The sequence below is a fragment of the Schistocerca americana genome, chromosome 1, assembly GCF_021461395.2.
Source record: "Schistocerca americana isolate TAMUIC-IGC-003095 chromosome 1, iqSchAmer2.1, whole genome shotgun sequence".
In the NCBI taxonomy this organism is placed as follows: Eukaryota; Metazoa; Arthropoda; class Insecta; order Orthoptera; family Acrididae; genus Schistocerca; species Schistocerca americana.
The window spans coordinates 960,553,466-960,572,939 of NC_060119.1; the positions used below are offsets into that span (position 1 = coordinate 960,553,466).

The 19,474-nt window shown below is 42.6% G+C and overlaps 1 protein-coding gene across 1 annotated transcript in view; it reads left to right on the forward strand.

Annotated features, from left to right (window-relative positions):
• LOC124595553 (neural cell adhesion molecule 2-like) overlaps positions 1-19,474 on the forward strand; it is a 433,003-nt gene that overhangs the window by 364,108 nt on the left and 49,421 nt on the right. The window contains exon 5 of the mRNA XM_047134337.1: positions 340-499. Within this exon, the coding sequence (XP_046990293.1) occupies positions 340-499 (160 nt within the window). The remainder of the gene's footprint in view (positions 1-339; positions 500-19,474) is intronic.

A 19,474-nucleotide genomic window follows, 5' to 3' on the forward strand; every position in this document is an offset into this window, starting at 1 on the left:
GCACATATTCCCTACATACAGGACGACATTCACACATATACAACAATAAAATTCTATTCCTTAATGATCACCCCTCTACAAAATCATTCCGAATATTCGCAGAATGTAGATGGCATTACAATTATGTTTGTTGTGCGACGGCGCTTCATATCGGTTTGACGATTTTTCTGTGCCATCTTTGTGGTGTTGCAATTTTAATGGCAAGCAGTTTATTTCGGTAATTATTTAGTTTTGTTGCCTTGGAATCTGCAGAAACGTTACGAACTTTCACGAGGAAATAGACCTGGAAACAACAAGTGTGTGGCAGCAGCAGCTGAGCTCAGTGTTTATGCCTGTTAGGGTCGCCAGCTGCACAGCAACCAGAGCGCCGGCACGCTGCTGAGCAACCAGACGCTGGTGCTGCAGGCGGTCAAGCGGCAGCGCTCGGGTCTCTACACGTGCGTTGCGAGCAACTCGGAGGGCGACACCGAGAGCAACGCCTTCAACCTCGACGTCAAGTGTGAGTATCAAGCCGTAACATCTTCTTCAAACAGCAATGATGGTAGTATTTAACAAATAAAACAGTTTACTCTCCATGAAAATGTAGAGTGGACCCTACGTCGTTTGTGTTAGAAAGATTGAAATAAAGAATATAAATAAACAACAGAAAGTGACGATTCATTATAATGATTTTGGTTATTGCGAAATGTATGGAGGCTTTCCTACATCAAGGGATCCACCACAGGAGGTGGCGAGATTTGCAACAGCCAAGGACACTGGCACAAAGTGTCAGGGGGGGGGGGGGCAGGGGAGGGGGCAGGGGGCAGGGGGCAGGGGCAGATCCTACCTTGGTGTTCCAAACTTCTGCAGAAGGCTGTCCCTCGGCCCTCGACAGTGAACGCATACTGTTGACACAGCGTCGTCCCATGCATCATGAAGAAACGACTACTATCGGACAGATTTGTATCACTAACATGGCTCATGTGGCAACAGTCAATGAACCTTGCCGAAGTGGGTTCGCTTGCGTGTCTCACAGTATTTCTAGGGGCAACAGTCTGGATGATTGACTGATCTTACTTGTAATATCAGTGAGCTTAGACTTGATGCGCTGATACTGCGAACGGCTGAAAACAAGGTAAGACTACAACTGTTATTTTTCTCGACGACATGAAACCCTACAATAAGGCTTAATGATGATGACATCCTGTAGGGTAAAATATACCGGAGCTAAAGCATTCCCCCATCTGGATCTTCAGGCGGGGACTACTCAGGAGAATGTCGTCATCTGAAGCAGAAACTGTCAATCTGCAAGTCAGTTCGTGGAATTTTGTGACCTTTAATCGAATAGTTAGATTAGAAAATTAAAAAGGGAAATGGTGGGTTTAAATTAAATGTACTGGGAATTGCGGAAGGTCGGTGGTAGAAGGAATCGGATTTCTGGTCACATGAGAGAAAGGTTGTACATACAAAATCAGATCGGGGTAATGTAGGAGTAGGTCTAGTAATGAATCAGGAAGCAGGAATTCCGGTAAGCTGCTATGAACAGCATAGTGAACGTATTATCATATCCAAGATAGTTGCAAATTTCTCTTCCCTCCAATTCTATTCAATACCTCTTCATCAGTTATGTGATCTACCCATCTAATCTTTAGCATTCTTCTGTAGCACCACATTTCGAAAGCTTCTATTCTCTTCTTGTCTAAACTATATATCGTAGACGTTTCACTTCCATATATGGCTACACTCCATACAAATACTTTCAGAAACGACTTCCTGCAACTTAAATCTAAACTCGATGTTAACAAATTTCTCTTTTTCAGAAACGCTTTCCTTGCGATTGCCAGTCTACATCTTATATCCTCTCTACTTCGACCATCATCAGTTATTTTGCTCCCCAAATAGCAAAATTCATTCACTACTTCAAGCGTCTCATTTCCTAATCTAATTCCCGCAGCATCACCCGATTTAATTCGACTACATTCCATTATCTTCGTTTTGCTTTTGTTGACGTTCATCTTATGTCCTCATTACAAGACATTGTCCATTCCGTTCAGCTGCTCTTTCAGGTCCTTCGCTGTATCTGATAGAATAACAATGCCATCGCGAACCTTAAAGTTTTTATTTCTTCTCCGTCGATTTTAATTCCTACTCCGAATTCTTCTTTTGTTTCCTTTATTGCTTGCTGAATATACATATTGAATAGCATCGGGGATAGGCTACAAACCTCTCACTCACTTCCCAACCACTGCTTCTCCTGCATGCCCCTCGACTCTTTTAACTGACATCTGGTTTCTGTACAAATTGTAAATAGCCTTTCGCTCCCTGTATTTTACCCCTGCTACCTTCAGAATTTGAAAGACAGTATTCCAGTCAACATTGTCAAAAGCATTCTCTAAGTCTACAAATGATAGAAACGTAGCTTTGCATTTCGTTAATCTATTTTCTAAGCTAAGTCGTAGGGTCAGTATTACCTCAAGTGTTCCAACATTTCTGCGGAATCCAAACTGATCTCCCACGAGGTCGGCTTCTACCAATTTTTCCATTCACCTGTAAGGAATTCGTGTTAGTATTTTGGGCGCCGTGGCTTATTAAACTGATAGCTCGGTAATTTTCACATCTGTCAACACCTGCTTTCTTTGGGATTGGAATTATTATACTCTTCTTGAAGTCTGAGGGTATTACGCGTCTCTCATACATCTTGCTCACTAGATGGTAGAGTTTTGTTAGGCCTAGCTCTCCCAAGGCTGCCAGTAGTTCTAATGGAATGTTGTCTACTCCCAGGGCCTTATTTCGACTTAGATTTTTCAGTGATCGTTGAAACTCTCCACGCAGTATCATATCTCCTATTTCATCTTCATCTACATTCTCTTCCATTTCCATAATATTGTCCTCAAGAACATCGCCCCTGTACAGACCCTCTATATACTCCTTCCACCTTTCTGCTTTCACTTCTTTGCTTACAACTGGGTTTCCATCTGAGCTCTTGATATTCGTGCAAGTGGTTCTCTTTTCTCTAAAGGTCTCTTTAATTTTCCGAATATGATATGCGCCTCTACATCCTTGCATTTGTACTCTAGCCATCCCTGCTTAGCCATTTTGCACTTCCTGTTGATCTCATTTTTGAGACGTTTGTATTCCTTTTTCCCTGTTTCATTTACAGCATTTTTGTATTTTCTCCTTTCATCGATTAAGTTCAATATCTCTTCTGTTACCCAAGGAGTTCTACTAGCCCTCGTCTTTTTATCTACTTGATCCTCTGCTGCCTTCAATATTTCATCTCTCAAAGCTACCCATACTTCTTCTACTGTTTTTCTTTCTCCCAATCCTGTCGTTCCCTAATGCTATCTCTGAAACTCTCTACAACCTCTACTTCTGTCAGTTTATTCAGGTCCCATCTCCTTAAAATCCCAACTTCCTGCAGTTTCTTCAGTTTTAATCTACAGTTCATAACCAAGAAATTGTTGTCAGAGTCCACATCTGCACCTGGAAATGTCTTACAATTTAAAACCTGGTTCCTAAATCTCTGTCTTACCATTATATAATCTATCTGAAACCTTCCAGTATCTCCAGGCCTGTTCCATGTATACTACCTTCTTTCATGATTCTTGAACCAAGTGTTAGCTATGATTAAGTTATGCTCTGTGCAAAATTCTACCAGGCAGCTTCCTCTTTCACTCCTTACCCCCATTCCATATTTTCCTACTATGTTTCCTTCTCTTCCTTTTCCTCCTATTGAATTCCAGTCACCCATGACTATTAACTTTTCGCCTCCCTTAACTATCTGAATAATTTCTTTTATCTCATCATACATTTCATCAATCTCTTCGTCATCTGTGGAGCTAGTTGTCATATACACTTGTACTACTGTGGTAGGCGTGAGCTTCGTATCTATTTTGGCCGCATTAATGCATTCACTACGCTGTTTGTAGTAGCTTACCTGCATTCCTATTTTCCTATTCATTATTAAACCTACTCTTGCATTACCCTCTATTTGTTTTTGTATTTATAACCCTGTATTCACCTGACCAGAAGTCTTGATCCTCCTGCCACCGAACTTCACTAATTCTCACAATATCTTACTTCAACCTATCCATCGCCCTTTCTAAGTTTTCTAACCTACCTGCCCGATTAAGGGTTCCGACATTCTACGCTCCGATCCGTAGAACGCCAGTTTACTTTCTCCTGATAACAACGTCCTCCTGAGTAGTTCCCGACCGGAGATCCGAATGGGGGACTATTTTACCTCCGGAATATTTCACCCAAGAGCACGCCATCATGATTTAACCATACAGTAAAGCAGCATGCCCTCGGGAAGAATTATGGCTGTAGTTTCCCCTCGCTTTCAGTCGTTCGTAGTACCAGCACAGCAAGGCAGTTTTGGTTAGTGTTACAAGGCCAGATTAGTCAAGCTTCAAGATTGTTGCCCCTGCAACTACTGAAAAGCAGCTGCCCCTCTTGAGGAACCACACGTTTGCCTGGCCTCTCAACAGATACGCCTCCGTTGTGGTTGCACCAACGGTACGGCTATCTGTATCGTTAAGGCTCGCAAGCCTCTCCACCAACGGTAAGGTCCATTGTTGAAGGGGGGGGGGGGGGGGCGGGAGGAAAGGCAAATTGGAAAATGTAATTAAATTTCAGTGAGAAGAAACAAAAACTTTGTAGTTTGTGTTGAATAAAGTCAGATGATGCAGAAAGGATTATATTAGGAGGTAACACAATAAAATTAATAGAGTCTGTAGCTAGTGGTCTGGGGCATAGCACTGCTGCCTCTGGATCACGGGGTCCCGGGTTCGATTCCCGGCCGGGTTGGGGATTCTCTCTGCCCAGGGACAGGGTGTTTGCGTAGTCCTCATCATTTCATCACCATCATCATTTATGAGAGTGACTAAATTGGGTTGTGAAAAGAAAATGGACTGTGTAAAAATTGGGACTTTGTACAGGCGCTGATGTTGAGAGCCCCACAAACCAAAAATGACCATCATCATCAAAATTGATAGTCATATCCTGTGGCATCAAGTAATACTCAGTTTGGTAATGGAAGGACTTGTTGGGGGTAAGCACTTCGAAATGGTTGTAGGTTGTAGTACTTACTCGAAGATGAAGAAGCTTGCACAAGATAAGTTAGCATTCAGACGTACACCAAGCCGGTGTTCGGATTGAAGATAACGACAATATGGCAGCGGTGAGCTGGGTTGACGCAGCTGACACGTACATAGCTCCGCCGTATTGAACAATCTATATCTTACAAGACATTACAGCAGCTAGCTAAATACAGGTAACTACCTTGCTGAAGTCGACGATTCTGAAGTAACTCCCATTAGCGAAAACGAAGTACGCAACAGTCCTAAAATCCAAGGCACGACTCAGTCGATGCCAGAATGCTGAAAGCACTTCCACGTCAAGCAGTCATTAGTATCTGCATATTCTTCAACGCTATACGAACACGGAAGGTTTGCAACAGTTGGAATCGAAGTATCATAGCGAAAGACAGATTTGACCTGAAGAGCTATAGACCGATTAGTCTGCTTCCACAGCTGGGTAAAATGTTTGAATTGCTATTACTTACAAGAGTACAACAGAAGACCGAAAAACTACACAGAGTACCTCGAAAGCAGTTTTAGAGTCAACCGCTCCACCATTCACCAGCTGCTGCGAGTGACAAAAGAAGCAGTATTAGCGTTCAACCAAAGCTAATATTGCGACACCATCCTCCTTGACGTCACTACAGCCTCTGATAGTATCTGGCATCACGGGCTTCTACACCAAGCACTTGCTTACCGAATACCAGGAGCATACGTCAGACTGCTGACCAACTATCTATCACGAGGGACCTGTATGATGAGGATAGTGGACGCCGTATCGATTGAACGCGCGTGCAAGCTGCAGTGCCACAATAGTGTTTACAAGCTCACCGCGGACGAGATTTTATGCTGAAAATACAGAGCTCATCTCAAGAAGCAGATGGCCTGAAATTCTTGATATATGATTACAAGAAGCCTGCACTGGACTTAAGCAATGGTCAACAAAGAAAAGTATTTGCTTTAACGCCACTAAAACCAAGGCGTTACTATTAACTAAGTGATTCAAGCCTGACTTAGCTATTGCCAAGTTATTTGGGACAGCCAATGTCAGCCAAATACTTTGTGGTTACCTTGGACAGAGGATTAACATGGAGACTCCACAATGAAGGAACACGGCGCAAGATGTTACAACGGCTGGGACCACTGGACCCATTCATCAATGAAACTTCAACACTGACCATGGCCAGCCGGAGTGGCCGAGCGGCTCTAGTCGCTACAGTCTGGAACCGCGCGACCGCTACGGTAGCAGGTTCGAATCCTGCCTTGGGGATTGATGTGTGTGATGTCTTTAGGTTAGTTAGGTTTAAGTAGTTCTAAGTTCTAGGGGACTGATGACCTCGGAAGTTGAGGCCCATAGTGTTCAGAGCCATTTTAGCCACTGACATTGGAAAGCGACCTGCATGTCTACAGAACATCCATAGGATTAGTAATGGCTTATGCATGCGCAATTTGGGGCAACACTGTCAAAATCCTCGTAGAGGCTTCACAATTTGCAAAATATAGCGCTTAGAAAAATTTTCCGGATTCTGAGATGCATATCTGTAAATTATCGACACGAAGGAACAGAAGGACAAACAGCCATCGACATATGGATGTGGATAAATCACATCTTTCCGCAAACCCATTAATCAACCACTTAAGGCAAAATTACGCAAATAGGGACAGCTACAAAGGGCCGGTGGCACACCTGAATCTACAACAGGAGACGTCACTTGAAGAAAGCTCAGCGTACCAAGAAAAGCCACCTGCGTAGACAAGCAAATCAGGGAAGCACTTGAAACCACAGCCATTAATTAATAGGCGAAACCCACAAGCCCGGATTAACAAAGCTCAGAGAAAAGGCATAAGCAGTGCAGATCTTGCTGTTACTGCACTATGATATTGTAGTATCGAAGAGTCTGCAGACGAATACTGAAACACATACCCTATTTCATCGAAGGCTTTTGATTTCTGCTGACAGAAGACTGGAGCTAGAGGCCCTCAGAATATTTCAAAGAATAATATATGAAATGGGAAACAAACCAACATATACCACATCACTTTATCCGACTCCAGTGTCGCCTCAAATGAAAGCTCTGCATCTTATCCTGATAAATGTGCAGCTGGTTTCGGTGCCAGATGTAGCAATATATCGATACAGCGGGGGTAGTTAACAAAATAGCTCCATCCATGTTCCTGCTGAAAGAGATGCTGAAGAACATTGACGCGGCCTCCCATTTGTATATTTTAGAGATTTGCTTTTCAAAGTGTGGGTCAACAGATGGTTTTCCAAACTTTGAAATGACTCTGAGGATTTTAATCAAAAACAGACATAGCAAATTAAAAATGATAAAAAACTACTTAAGGTCGAGAATGGACGTAAGCAGATTATCAAGTTAAGGTATATTGTCAATAGAATTCGACACAGCTGCTAAACGTGATTTCGGTGGTGAAGTCAATGCGTTTCCTTTGCTTGAAACAGAGAAATGCGAAGTAAAATTACAACAGAAGCACAGTTCCTTGGAATCTTATGTTTTCTCCGCTCTTAATTATAGTGTTTTCTTTTATTTCGATTTTGTTATTTATCCATCATTAATCACTTATGACAAACAAATGAAACCTAGCTTTATTATGCATCATACTGAAACTAATGTATAGTAGTTGCTGTAAACATTAAGTATGAATTTTGTTTCGCATTCAGTTTTGCAATTTATGAAACCTGTAACTGATGTACTACCGTGATACACGTAATCTCTTATATCAGTACAGTCTTTTTCAGTAACATTTTTTTAAAATGTTTCTAGTTATGAAATTTACGAACGTACAAATGAAACTTGATAAACCTATGTGTAAAAATTTGCAGATAGCTTGTTTTACGTGCGCGGGTGGGTTGGGGGGTGGTGGTGGGGGGGGGGGGGAAGAGGGTCTGCGGCTTACACAACGAAGTAGCACAGGATCCAAATTGACCTATATCGACGTCGTTGGTTTCCCGGCAGCAAAGCACCTGGTCTTAACGCCTAATCTGCTCTCTGATCACAAAGCATACGCTTTGTAAAGAACAAAATTAAAAGATAAGTGACTGGCTTTGTCCTTTTTTTTTATTTTAATGTAAAACAGAAGTCACGGAAACAGTCTAACAAAAACGTGTGTATCTAAATGTTCAAGTTAGCTTTACATAATTTATTTTACGGATATTCGATCGAAGAACAATCCTGACTGAACTACATTACTTAAAGACAGCGAAGTTTCACAGGTCACATTAACGCTTTAGAAAACAAATGGGAGTAATGTGCTGAATTATTGACCCATATCACTATCTTCGATTTGCAGTAGCATTTTGGGACTCTGCTGTGTTCGATCACTATGAATTACCTGGAAGAAAACGATTTATTTACACGCAGAACGGATTCAGAAAATAATATTCTTGTGAAACACAACTAGCTCTTTATTCACACGAAGTAATGAGTGCTATCTACAGTAGATTTCAAATTGATTCCGTATTTTTAGATTTCCAGAAAGCTTTTGACACTGTTGCTCGCAAGTGACTTTTAATATAATTGGATTCGTATAGAGTATTGTCTCAGTTGTGCGACTGGACTCGTTATTTTTGTCAGTAAGGTTACAGTTCATAGAAATCGGTGGGAAGTAGTCGAGTAAGACAGAAGTAATATCTGGCTTTCACAAAGGATGTATTAAAGGCCCTCTGCTGTTCTTAAATATTCATCGACGATTTAGGATACATTCTGAGCATCCCTCTTAGACTGTTTGCGGATGATGCTTCACTTACCTTTTACTTAAGTCATCAGGAGTTCAAAACTAATGGCGAAAAGCTTGAGATACCATATAAGTATGGTGCGAAAACTGACTCTAATAATGAAAAGTGTGAAGTCATTAATGTGATTCCTAAAAGGAATCCATTGAATTTCGGTTATGCGACAAATCACATTAATCTAAAGGCCGCAGATTCCGCTAAATACTTGGGATTAGCAGTACGAATAACTTGTAAGGGTGCGGTCACGTATATAATGGAATGGGGTAAGAAAACCAAAGACAAAAAAAATGCAACATGTCTGTTAAAGGGACTGCTCACACTAAGCTTATTCGGCTTTTAGTTGTGCGGTGTGGGATCTGTATGAAATGTGATTGACAAAGGACTTCAAAAGAAGATCAAAAGATACAGCTTTCTTGTTTTATTGTGGTCCAGCGGAGTGAGTGTCACAGGCATGATACGCGTTGGGATTGGAATCGTTCAAACGAAGGCGTTTTTTGCTGTGGCATATATTTGCAAAAACTTTCAATCAGCATATTTTAATACCTCCATCCTAAATAATGAGAAACGATCATCGTAACAAAATAAGAGAAATTAGAACTTGCGCAGAAAGATTAAAGTGTTCGTTTTTACCGCGCTACTAGAGAGATAATGTGAAAGTGGTTCGACAAAACATTTCCTAGGCACCTAAGTGTGCACTCCTGACGTCATTATGTGAGTTCATGGTGGATTTTTAGTGAGGAATCACTATCGGCACAGCGGTACGTCACGGTTATGCTGCGTGCGTCCTCGTGTGTTACCTCTCACACGACATTATCATGCAGCCATTTGTCCTCAGGGGTACACTTGTCCCTGTGAATAATTTGCTTGGTATTTAGGTGCTCCTGTGATCTGTAGGATCCCGAGATCTGTAACCGATACAGTATCTGCGTTACCTTTCCGGACTTCATCTCCACCCAGTGCCATTATTGAGGATATCAAGGACCAGTAACAGCAGTTGTCGGCAAGTTTGCCTCAGGAGTGGGTAGGACGACTTCATGAAGCCATCCCAACCGAATCACTGCCTGCATGAATGTCAGACGGAGAGCAAGGTCCTGTCGATATGTGAGCTACTGCCATGTTCTTTGTAAATTTGATTCGATATTCTAATGACTGAAGTAACATCACAGAAGTACTTAACCCATGGAGCTTCATTTGTTTTCTCCTTCCTTTCTGGGTGCTTCATTTCTTTGACACGCAGTGTACATAAGATGTGATGACTGTTGAGATTTGCAGATGTTGGCTGAAGTTAAAATGGCGGGAAGAACGAGAGAGAGGCAACTGTGGTACACAAATTCGTCTCCGTTTCCCCTTGTGTATTATCATAATATAAGCACACTGCATATCTACAAAGAAACTGCAACAGATCACTGATGTCTTGGAAATTTTAGGTAAACTATCATATACCATCCGGATCAAACGCACTCAATATTCCTGTATTTCCGTAAAGAATTTGTCACGGTCCCACACTGCAACTGTTAACGAAGGTAAAAATATACGGAATAGATTCCCAGATACGTGAGTGGCTGGAAAACTTCTCAAGTAACAGAACCCTGTATGTGGTCGTCGACAACAAATGTTCATCAGGGACAAGTTCATCGTCAGGAGGCCAAAGACAAGTGTGATAGGATGGCTGCTATTTCCTATATACGTAAACTATCTGGTGTACAAGATAAGCATCAGCCTTCGGCTGTTTGCTGATGATGATGTCGTGTACGCGAAAATGTCGTTAACTGACTGTAGGAGGATACAAGGTGACTCAGGCAGAATTTCTTCTATATGGTGTGATGAATGGAAATGAGATGTACATGTATGAAAATGTAAGTTAATGTAGATGAGTGGGATAAATAAACCAATAATATTCGAGTACAGCACTAGCAGTGTGTCGTTTGACACAGTCGCGTCTATTAAATACGTATGTGTAACGTTCAAGGCGGTATGAAATGAAGTGAGCATGTAAGGGTCGTAGTAGGGAAGGTGAATGGTCGATTTAGGTTTATTGGAAGAATTTTGGAGAAGTGTGGTTCATCTATAAATGAGACCGTATGTTTGACGCTAGTGCGAACAATTGTTGAACACTGTCCTTGTGTTAGGGATGCGCACCAGGTCGGATTAAAGGAAGACATCGACACAGGGCTGCTAGGTTTCTTACCGGTAGGTTCGAACAACACCCAAGTATTACGGAGATGCTTCGAGAACTCAAATGTGAATCACTGGAAGGAAGGCGACGCTCTTTACGAGGAGAGCTATCAAGAAAATTTAGAGAACCGACATTTGAGGCTGACTGAAGAACGATTCTACTGTCGCCAATGTACGTTTCACGTTAGTACCACGAATATAAGATTAGAGAGATCTGGGTTTATACAAATATATAAAGACAGTTTTTTTCCATCGCTCTATTTGCGAGTGGTACAGGAAAGAAATTAACTAGTAATAGTACAGGGTGCTCACCTCCAAGAACCATTCGGCAGCTTGTGGTGCATGTATGTAGATGTAGTTGTGGAGCCCATCCACTGCGTAAGAATAAGCTACACATTAGTTTCCTACCAGCCAGTAATTCACGATACACAGCATTCATTACAAACCGACGACCCCAATGCAAATAAGAAGCCTTTTTCCAAATCATACGAAAGTTGGTATTATTACTTGTATTTACTTAATTGCAATAATTAAGTTGTTCAGTTAGAACATGGAGTTTCCACATAATTTATAAGGGGACGTCGATAAACCGCTGAATTTTTCTCGGAAAGCAGCCTTTAAAGCGTTGATACGACACTGACGGGCAATGCTTGACAGAATAGTTGGTGGGTGGGTTGGGGGGGGGGGGGGGACTCGTAAGAGGTAGTACAGGGTACCTGGCGGATTAATCAGGATGAAGCGAGAATACGCTCTGAGGAGGAAAGTGGGTTACTCAGAGATGATTAGATCCTTAGCGCCGGCAGCATAGTTGCAGGGAGCGCTGCGTCGTAACGAGACGGCCAAGTGGCCCACCAAGTCGCGCCGCCCCCGTGACGTTCCGTCCCAGTTCTCTCGAGATTCTCCGTGCTGCGCAACTCCCATCTTCTAGCACTCCATTTCTGACGCGCACTGCGGCTCAAGGTACGGCTGCCTTTCTTCTAGCTGTGGGTGCTCGTTACTTAACACGTGGCCTGGCATAGTATTTTCCTTCAGTGTTTCCTTTTTCAGCCAGTGAACTGAAACTGTCGAAGATGAAGTCTCTGCGAAGAGATAATAGCTTTTGTAGCTCATAGCATATCAACGGAACTGAAACGAAAGTTCTTTTCATATGGCTTTCGATGTCGACAGCTCTGTTAGCAACTTCTCATTTTTTTCAGAGGATGGAACCAATGAAGTAGATGATAAGTGAAACAAATGGGTCTGAGCACTATGGGACTTAACATCTGAGATCATCAGTCCTCTAGAGCTTAGAACTACTTAAACCTAGCTAACCTAAGGGCATCACCCACATCCATGCCCGAGGCAGGATTCGAACCTGCGACCGTAGCAGTCAGGCGGTTCCGGACTGAAGACCCTAGAACTGCTCGGCCACCACGGCCGGCGGTAAGTGAAACATAGCGCTACTAACCATTCCCACCTTCTATTGCGTGTGACCTATTTTTCTGCATGGGTCAAATCCTCGAAGCGACGAACTGTAAACGGATGGAGATAACGTCCATAACACATCCTGAGAGGAACAAGATGTAAAATGAAGGCACAGATAAACACTGTAGAATAATTGGCTATGGTGTAGCTATAATGGTCTAAACAACATTTTTTGACAAAGTATGAGTTACAGTAATTTCTATTTTGAACTTAACAATGAATAATTTAGTCAAGGCTAGGCGGTCTTCGTGGTATTTGTCTCTGCAGGAGTCTATAATTTTAAACATCACTTTAGAACTCCTGTACCTGTTTAGAATTTCAGACACATCTCAAAGACACTTTACATTAGTAGTCTGATATGGGGCACGATTACAGCATTTATCTAATTACTAAATTAGTTATTTTCTATTTACAGCTGTCAACATTTCTTTATTGGAAAGAATCAAATTTCAAATGTTCCTTATTGTTAAGCAAAACCAACAAATACAAATATGCGCATAGACCATTACTCCAAACATGAAGTGGGTACGAATGGTGAACATTTCAAAGGAAAAATAGCTGTACGAAATCTATTAAAAATCACGACAGTGACATATATATGTAAAAATTTTGTTGAAAAAGAAGTCAGACCAAATACTTCTACCTACGTAAAAAGTAAACACATTCAGAAAACGTAAGCTAAATTTTTATTTTAATATATTTGCAAAATAAGTAAGAAGAAGCTTAAAAAATTTCAAACCATGTCTCATTAGTGAAAAGTGACTAGAAGCACTTTTGCAAACCAACAGTTCACACCCCAATTATAGACAGTTCTTCTCTTGAACAGTTATCAACTGTTTGTCTGAAAGTCATTGGTGGTTTGTACGTCTGAATCGTTTAATTTAATCGCTATATTCTATTAGAAGGTGAAATATTTTGTTTTGGAAAGTGTGAGACGATGCCAAAAACAATAGTAGTGCCAGGAGATGTTTCCTTATCTTTCTGAGCCCCGCGGGGTAGCCAAGCGGTCTCAGGCGCCTTGTCACGGTCCGCGCAGCTCCCCCCGCCGGAGGTTCGAGTCCTCCCTCAGGCATGGGTGTGTGTGTTGTCCTTAGGGACCGATGACCTCAGCAGTTTGGTCCCGTAAGACCTTACCACAAATTTCGAAATTTTATCTTTCTGCACCTTCTGTGGTGAGTTCTTTGTTCTTTTCTTGTACTAGATCCTGGAAAACAAGAGAAGGAATGATTTATAAAATTTGAGACAATATGTCACTTTTGTTGAGAAAATATCGTTTTCTTGCAATTATTCAAGTTCTATTGCTGATGGACAGCGCTTACGCATCTCTTTGGAGTTGAGACATCAGGTATAGAATAGTAAAATATTACTGCTGTATGAAGAGGTTATATTAACGTGTACCATTTCTTGCTTTCTTATTGTACAAAATAAATTTTTTCTACACTATGCTTGTACTACATAAATTAAAACATACAAAAATCGCTTTTTTATTTCTTATTTTGCGGATACAAATACACGGTTTATATATTTCATAAAAGAAAGACTTGCTTTATTTCGACAAACTGTATTTATAACTTTCAATTAACTTTGTGTGTACTTCAATATTTGTTTAGTTGTCCAAATGTGAAGCTCACTTTCTGCATATTATGGTCTATTATGTATATAATTATGTGTATGCAATGATATTTGCTCTTTGTACGAAAAATCTGCTATCAAAGTCTTTAATTAAATATCGCTTGCAGGAATGGACAGCTCTTGAGAAGTAGTATTATTTTTCACCTCCATTCTGTGATAATGCTGGGTATTGGCTAATTAGTTCTTTCATTCCCTACAGGTAATTTATTTCCTCAGTGCAGTGTGGAATTTTTAGCTATAATGGTGTTCAGCGTAGTTAGACTTGTCAACCCTTTCTTTCTGTGAAATGTGAAATGGCATCATTTCTTATGATTCGATGTGCGACTTAACTTATCAGATCATATACGGCTGGAAAGCAATGTCTGTAGACACACACATCCAATTCAATTTCACCAAAATACCAGTGAGTCAGTAGACATTTGGTACGCACGAAATATAACGTACTCAACTGCAAATTATGTAGATAGGGGCATCTCTCTATGTCCTCCAGTCCGACACTAAATACAGTACAACTAAGGCGATGTAATGTGGGTCAACTTATAGAGTTTAAGGGTAAAAATTCACATTGATTATTTACGGTTGTTATAATACTGACAGTGATATTTTAATGAAGCATATACTACTTGCCTCGAATTACTTGGTTTTTGTCTCGTGTGTTGTAGATATTTATACTCCTTTCAGGCTGCAGTGGCGTGTTGGCGAAAAGTCAGGGTGGGAAAAGTCGACGCAGCTGTTCCCCACAGAACAAATGCCACAGTTCATAATGATGGACAACTAAGCAGAACGTCTATCCTTTAAAATCCTCTATTTTTCAGATTATAGAATCAAAAGATACTGGAGGAAAAACTGAGTAAAACTCTGTCTGCATTCTCTAGATGCAAGAGCGTATGCTTCTATGAAGGAACACTCTGGCAGGCGATAGTATGATTTTTCTTATTTTTTATTTCACTGTGCTCATGATGAGAAGCCTTCATAAGAACTATCAGAATCATGTATTTTCATACTTACAGTGATAAACTAATTCAGCTTATACTAATTGACTCGAATTAGTTTGTTTTTGCTACGTGTGTAGTGTATTTACTTTATGAAACTCTTAAGTGCGCAGCTGTTACCTGGAAAATATTTTTGATGCTTTGACGTTTCCTGATCTCGTATTTCCCATTTTTCTCAAGACACGACGACTCACTGTCTCTTACACAAATAATTTACCACAATTTGAAACTTTTTGTCACCTTGACAAATGTGTTACTTAGTCGCAGAAGTGTAGCGACTTGTCTGCTGTGTTCTGCTACGTTTGTTTTTGTATTCAGGGTCATATTCATCTGGATGAGAATCGATCAAAATGCTCTAACATCGTATTTTTCAGTGTTCTTAGAATATAGACTTCCCTTAGTATACTCAAATGTTAACCAGCCCTTCAGCTTTGTAAGTTGAATTTTCGCCAGAAACGACATAAATTGCCTGTGATTCTGGGTAAACATTTGTGGGTAAACAAAGTGGATAGTCCTACAGGCATTCTGAAACTGTGGTCTAACGGTGGAGAAAACGTCTAATTACCTTGTTGTTATTCTGAGTAAAGTTTCAGAATGAACTAGAAACGAGTATAATATTTTACATACATTAGGGTCATAGGTCGTCTCCAGTTCGTTCATCACCGCAGCACACAAAAATTTATCTGCTTGGGCGTTATAGAGGTTCTAAAATGACTAAGCAACAAAATTTTTGTTTCCTATGGTGAATAGCCTTGGAAATATGCAGGGTGGGGCAAATAAAACGAGTGGATACAATTGGAAGTGAATGTATGCATATAACCACACCCGTAATGAACACACCACGCGTACGCCAAGCACGTGATCCATACCGAATCAGAACGTATTGTGGGGTTTGTAAGTGTGAGTGGAGTAGTGAAGGGGGGCGATGGTACCCACAGTGCAGCAGCGGGTGTTCGTCCTGGAAAGCTACGTGACAACACAGTCGCGGAAACGGCGTGGTCAGTTGTTTTCTGAGAAGTTAAATGGTGTCAAAGTGCCAGCAAAGAGTCCCATGCAAAAGCTTAGTCAGAAAATTTGAACAAATCAAAACAACATTCCGAAACGTGCCTGCACAATTGTCAAGAGATGACTGGTGGTCACTTCCAACATCTTCTATAGTCAGGTTAGTACTCAGTTTCATTTCTTCAGCTGTGATTCCTTGTACCCATGAACTCTGTTCTCTGGACCACTTCAATTTGTTGCACCATGTAGTTACTCTGTTCTAAGTACCTGTCCTTGCGCGGTGTCTACGAATCTGCTGCCACTTGCTACACAACATTCATATAGATACAGTGAACTCGGCTGAAACATGTAACTTACAAATAATATAGATGTTACATAGAGAATATACATATCAATCCCCAGATCCTTGTTTTTTCGCTGACATTTTCTGCTGTGGTGCTGCGTCTTTCCAAACCGTATTCCTCGATCTCATTGTTCTGGATCAGTCCGTTTCTCCCTACGTTTCGCCTAGTCAGCGCCAACGGCTGTAGCAAATTCGCTGCACCCGCTGAACTCCCACGCCTCATTCAGCTCTACCTGCTGCCAACCGCTCTGTCGGCACAAGCCGTTGCCATGAATGCTCCTTTCAGTGCTCTGCTCGCCGCCGTAGAGGGCGTGGCTGGAGCCGCCACGCACCGCGTATATCAGTAACCGGCTACAGTCCAACTTGCTCGACAAGTGCCTGAGTTTAGTAGCCCAATATCAGTCAAGCTCATTCTCTACGAAGAAAGCAATAACCACGCTTCTACCAATCTCCGTGACGAACGCTCCTTTCAGTCCACAGTAGCGATTTCGTGAAAAGTCGGGATAGAAAAAGTCGACGCCGCGGTCAGTAACATATCACTTCAGTATGTCAGTGTCATTTTGCCATACAGCAGTAGCAGCAGCAGCTCGGCTACTTTCGACACTGAAAGAGCTTGGATGCACAGGCAGTCAGTGAACCCTCTGACTTTTTTTGTAAGACGTGTCCTCCAGGGAAGGTCCCGATGAACGGTTGTAGAAATGAATACAGCAAACAAATAACGGAGTGTAATGGTCAGAAAGGTAGGCTGCTTGGGTGCGGACTGTGTTCTTCGTCGGGCGACAGAAGAGGCGGGTCCTCCATTCTCTGGCGTGGTCCGGATTTCCCTCTTAATATCCCGGCGTCGTAGCTGCTGACGCATACGTATGGCAGGCGGCGTGCACGAGCTGCTCGGGAGACAGAGCGCTGCGCTGGTACCTCCGACATGCGAGACGAGCTGAGACAAGATGCGGCCGAGCTGCGGCCACGGCCGGCTACCATGTCTTCTCTAAATGCGGAAGGCGTTGCCCGGAGTCGGTCTAGTCTGACGGTGAGGCGCAGGTGTTGCTTGTCCCGGCTAGGTAGACCAGTAGAGGACCCTTCTTCTCAATCCGGTGGTGGCAGAGCTCAAAGCGGGGATTCCCAAGCTCACTCACGACAGGCGCCGTGGGTGGCCCTGCTGTGCCGAACGTGACACACGCACTCGGCTGGACCAGCGTTTAAATGTTGATTCCCGGAGCTGAATTCGCGAAATGGCTGCGTATGTGGCTGCGCACCATCTGGAACAGGGAAATGACCGGAGCCTGGCGTAATCGTCGACGGCGCAGAAGTCAATCAGCGGCTTTTCGAAGGCTGGCCCCATGGCATTAATACCCGGGACGATGTCACGGAAGTCTAGCTGCTGCTGAGGGGTGCTATCAAGCAGGGGCGACGGTCGGCTGCGGTCGATGTCCTTGGCTTGTTGCTTGATTTCGGCGCACCTCGTCCGACTACACGGGAGATGATCATGCAGTTCAGTGGCTAGCACCTGCCGTCTCGCTACAGTCTCGTTGCAGCTCTGGGCTGCGATTTCTGCTCCAACTTCTATATTTTTCTCCCGTTACGCCAGTGATGAGGAAAATTTTACCCAAGAATCTAAGTGGGAATAACTAAAGCATCGTTACGAAGGGATTCGGCTACGGTTTGAAAGTGGCTGAGGAAAGTGTGTCTACCAGACGCACACACACACACACACACACACACACACACACACATGCAATCCAAAAAAAATGTTCAGATGTGTGTGACATCTTATGCGACTTAACTGCTAAAGTCATCAGTCCCTAAGCTTACACACTACTTAACCTAATTTATCCTAAGGACAAACACACACACCCATGCCCAAGGGAGGACTCGAACCTCCGCCGGGACCAACCGCACTGTCCATGACTGCAGCGCCTAAGACCGCTCGGCTAATCCCGCGCGGCGCCCACACAAAATCACACGCACGTACAGCTACTACGGTGATGTCGATCCTCCTCTGTGCAGCGAACGAAAATGCGAGCTTTGGATTATACGTACTTCACATCAGTTATTAGTTTTGTCATGTTTTTGTTCACGCGCGCGTCCCACGAACAAAAATAAGACAAAACTAATAACTGACGTTAATCAGTATAATCCAAAGCTGATCTACCATGATAGAGAGTAACAGCTTCTCTCAGAAACGTAGTAGTTGTTATGTTCCTTTCTATCTCGGTTCTGCGGTGAACTTAATCATTCATCTTATCAGTGAATCTAATTTTCAAACGCCTATAGCACCACATGCCTGAGGCTTCGATTATTTTCTGGTTTTCCCTGACCCCATGTCAATCAATGTTCCGATCCAAACAAGCATTTTCAGAAATTTACGCTCATGTTCAGAGAAAAACGGAACACCGTAAACAACTAGATAGGAGGTCATGTACATTAGTACTGTATGATCAGGATTTCAGTCACATCGGGCCAGCATGTGTCCTGTTGCCTGGTAGGAACAGGGTCCGCCATAGGTTCCATGCGTGATGGCATTGACACGTATAAGCCTCAAATGCCGCCCTGTGGTATAGCCATCCACGATGCTCTCACCAGGTTCCAAAGTTGATCTGTGGTAGTTGGCATTGGTTCACAGCACTGCACCCGTCGCTTCAACGTGTCCCATACATTTTCGTTTGGCGACAAGGCTGACATCCTGTGTTGCCAAGAAGGCACGTGTTCATTCAACAACATGCGGTCGTGCATTGTTTTGCTAAGAAATCTTCTGGGACGTTGTGCAGAATGGTTACGGCTACAGGTCGTAGACTGTCGTTCACGGTGGTCACAGTGGCCACAGTGCACTGGAGACGCACCAACTCTGATTTGTGGTTGTACCAAGTAGTACCCCGGAACATGAGGCCGTGAGTTGGCGTGTATGTCTTGTGCGATTGCAGTCACGGTGATGTGAAATCTCATGGGACTTAACTGCTAAGGTCATCAGTACCCAAGCTTACACACTACTTAACCTGCTAAGGTCATCAGTCCCTAAGCTTACACACTACTTAACCTAAATTGTCTTACGGGCAAACAC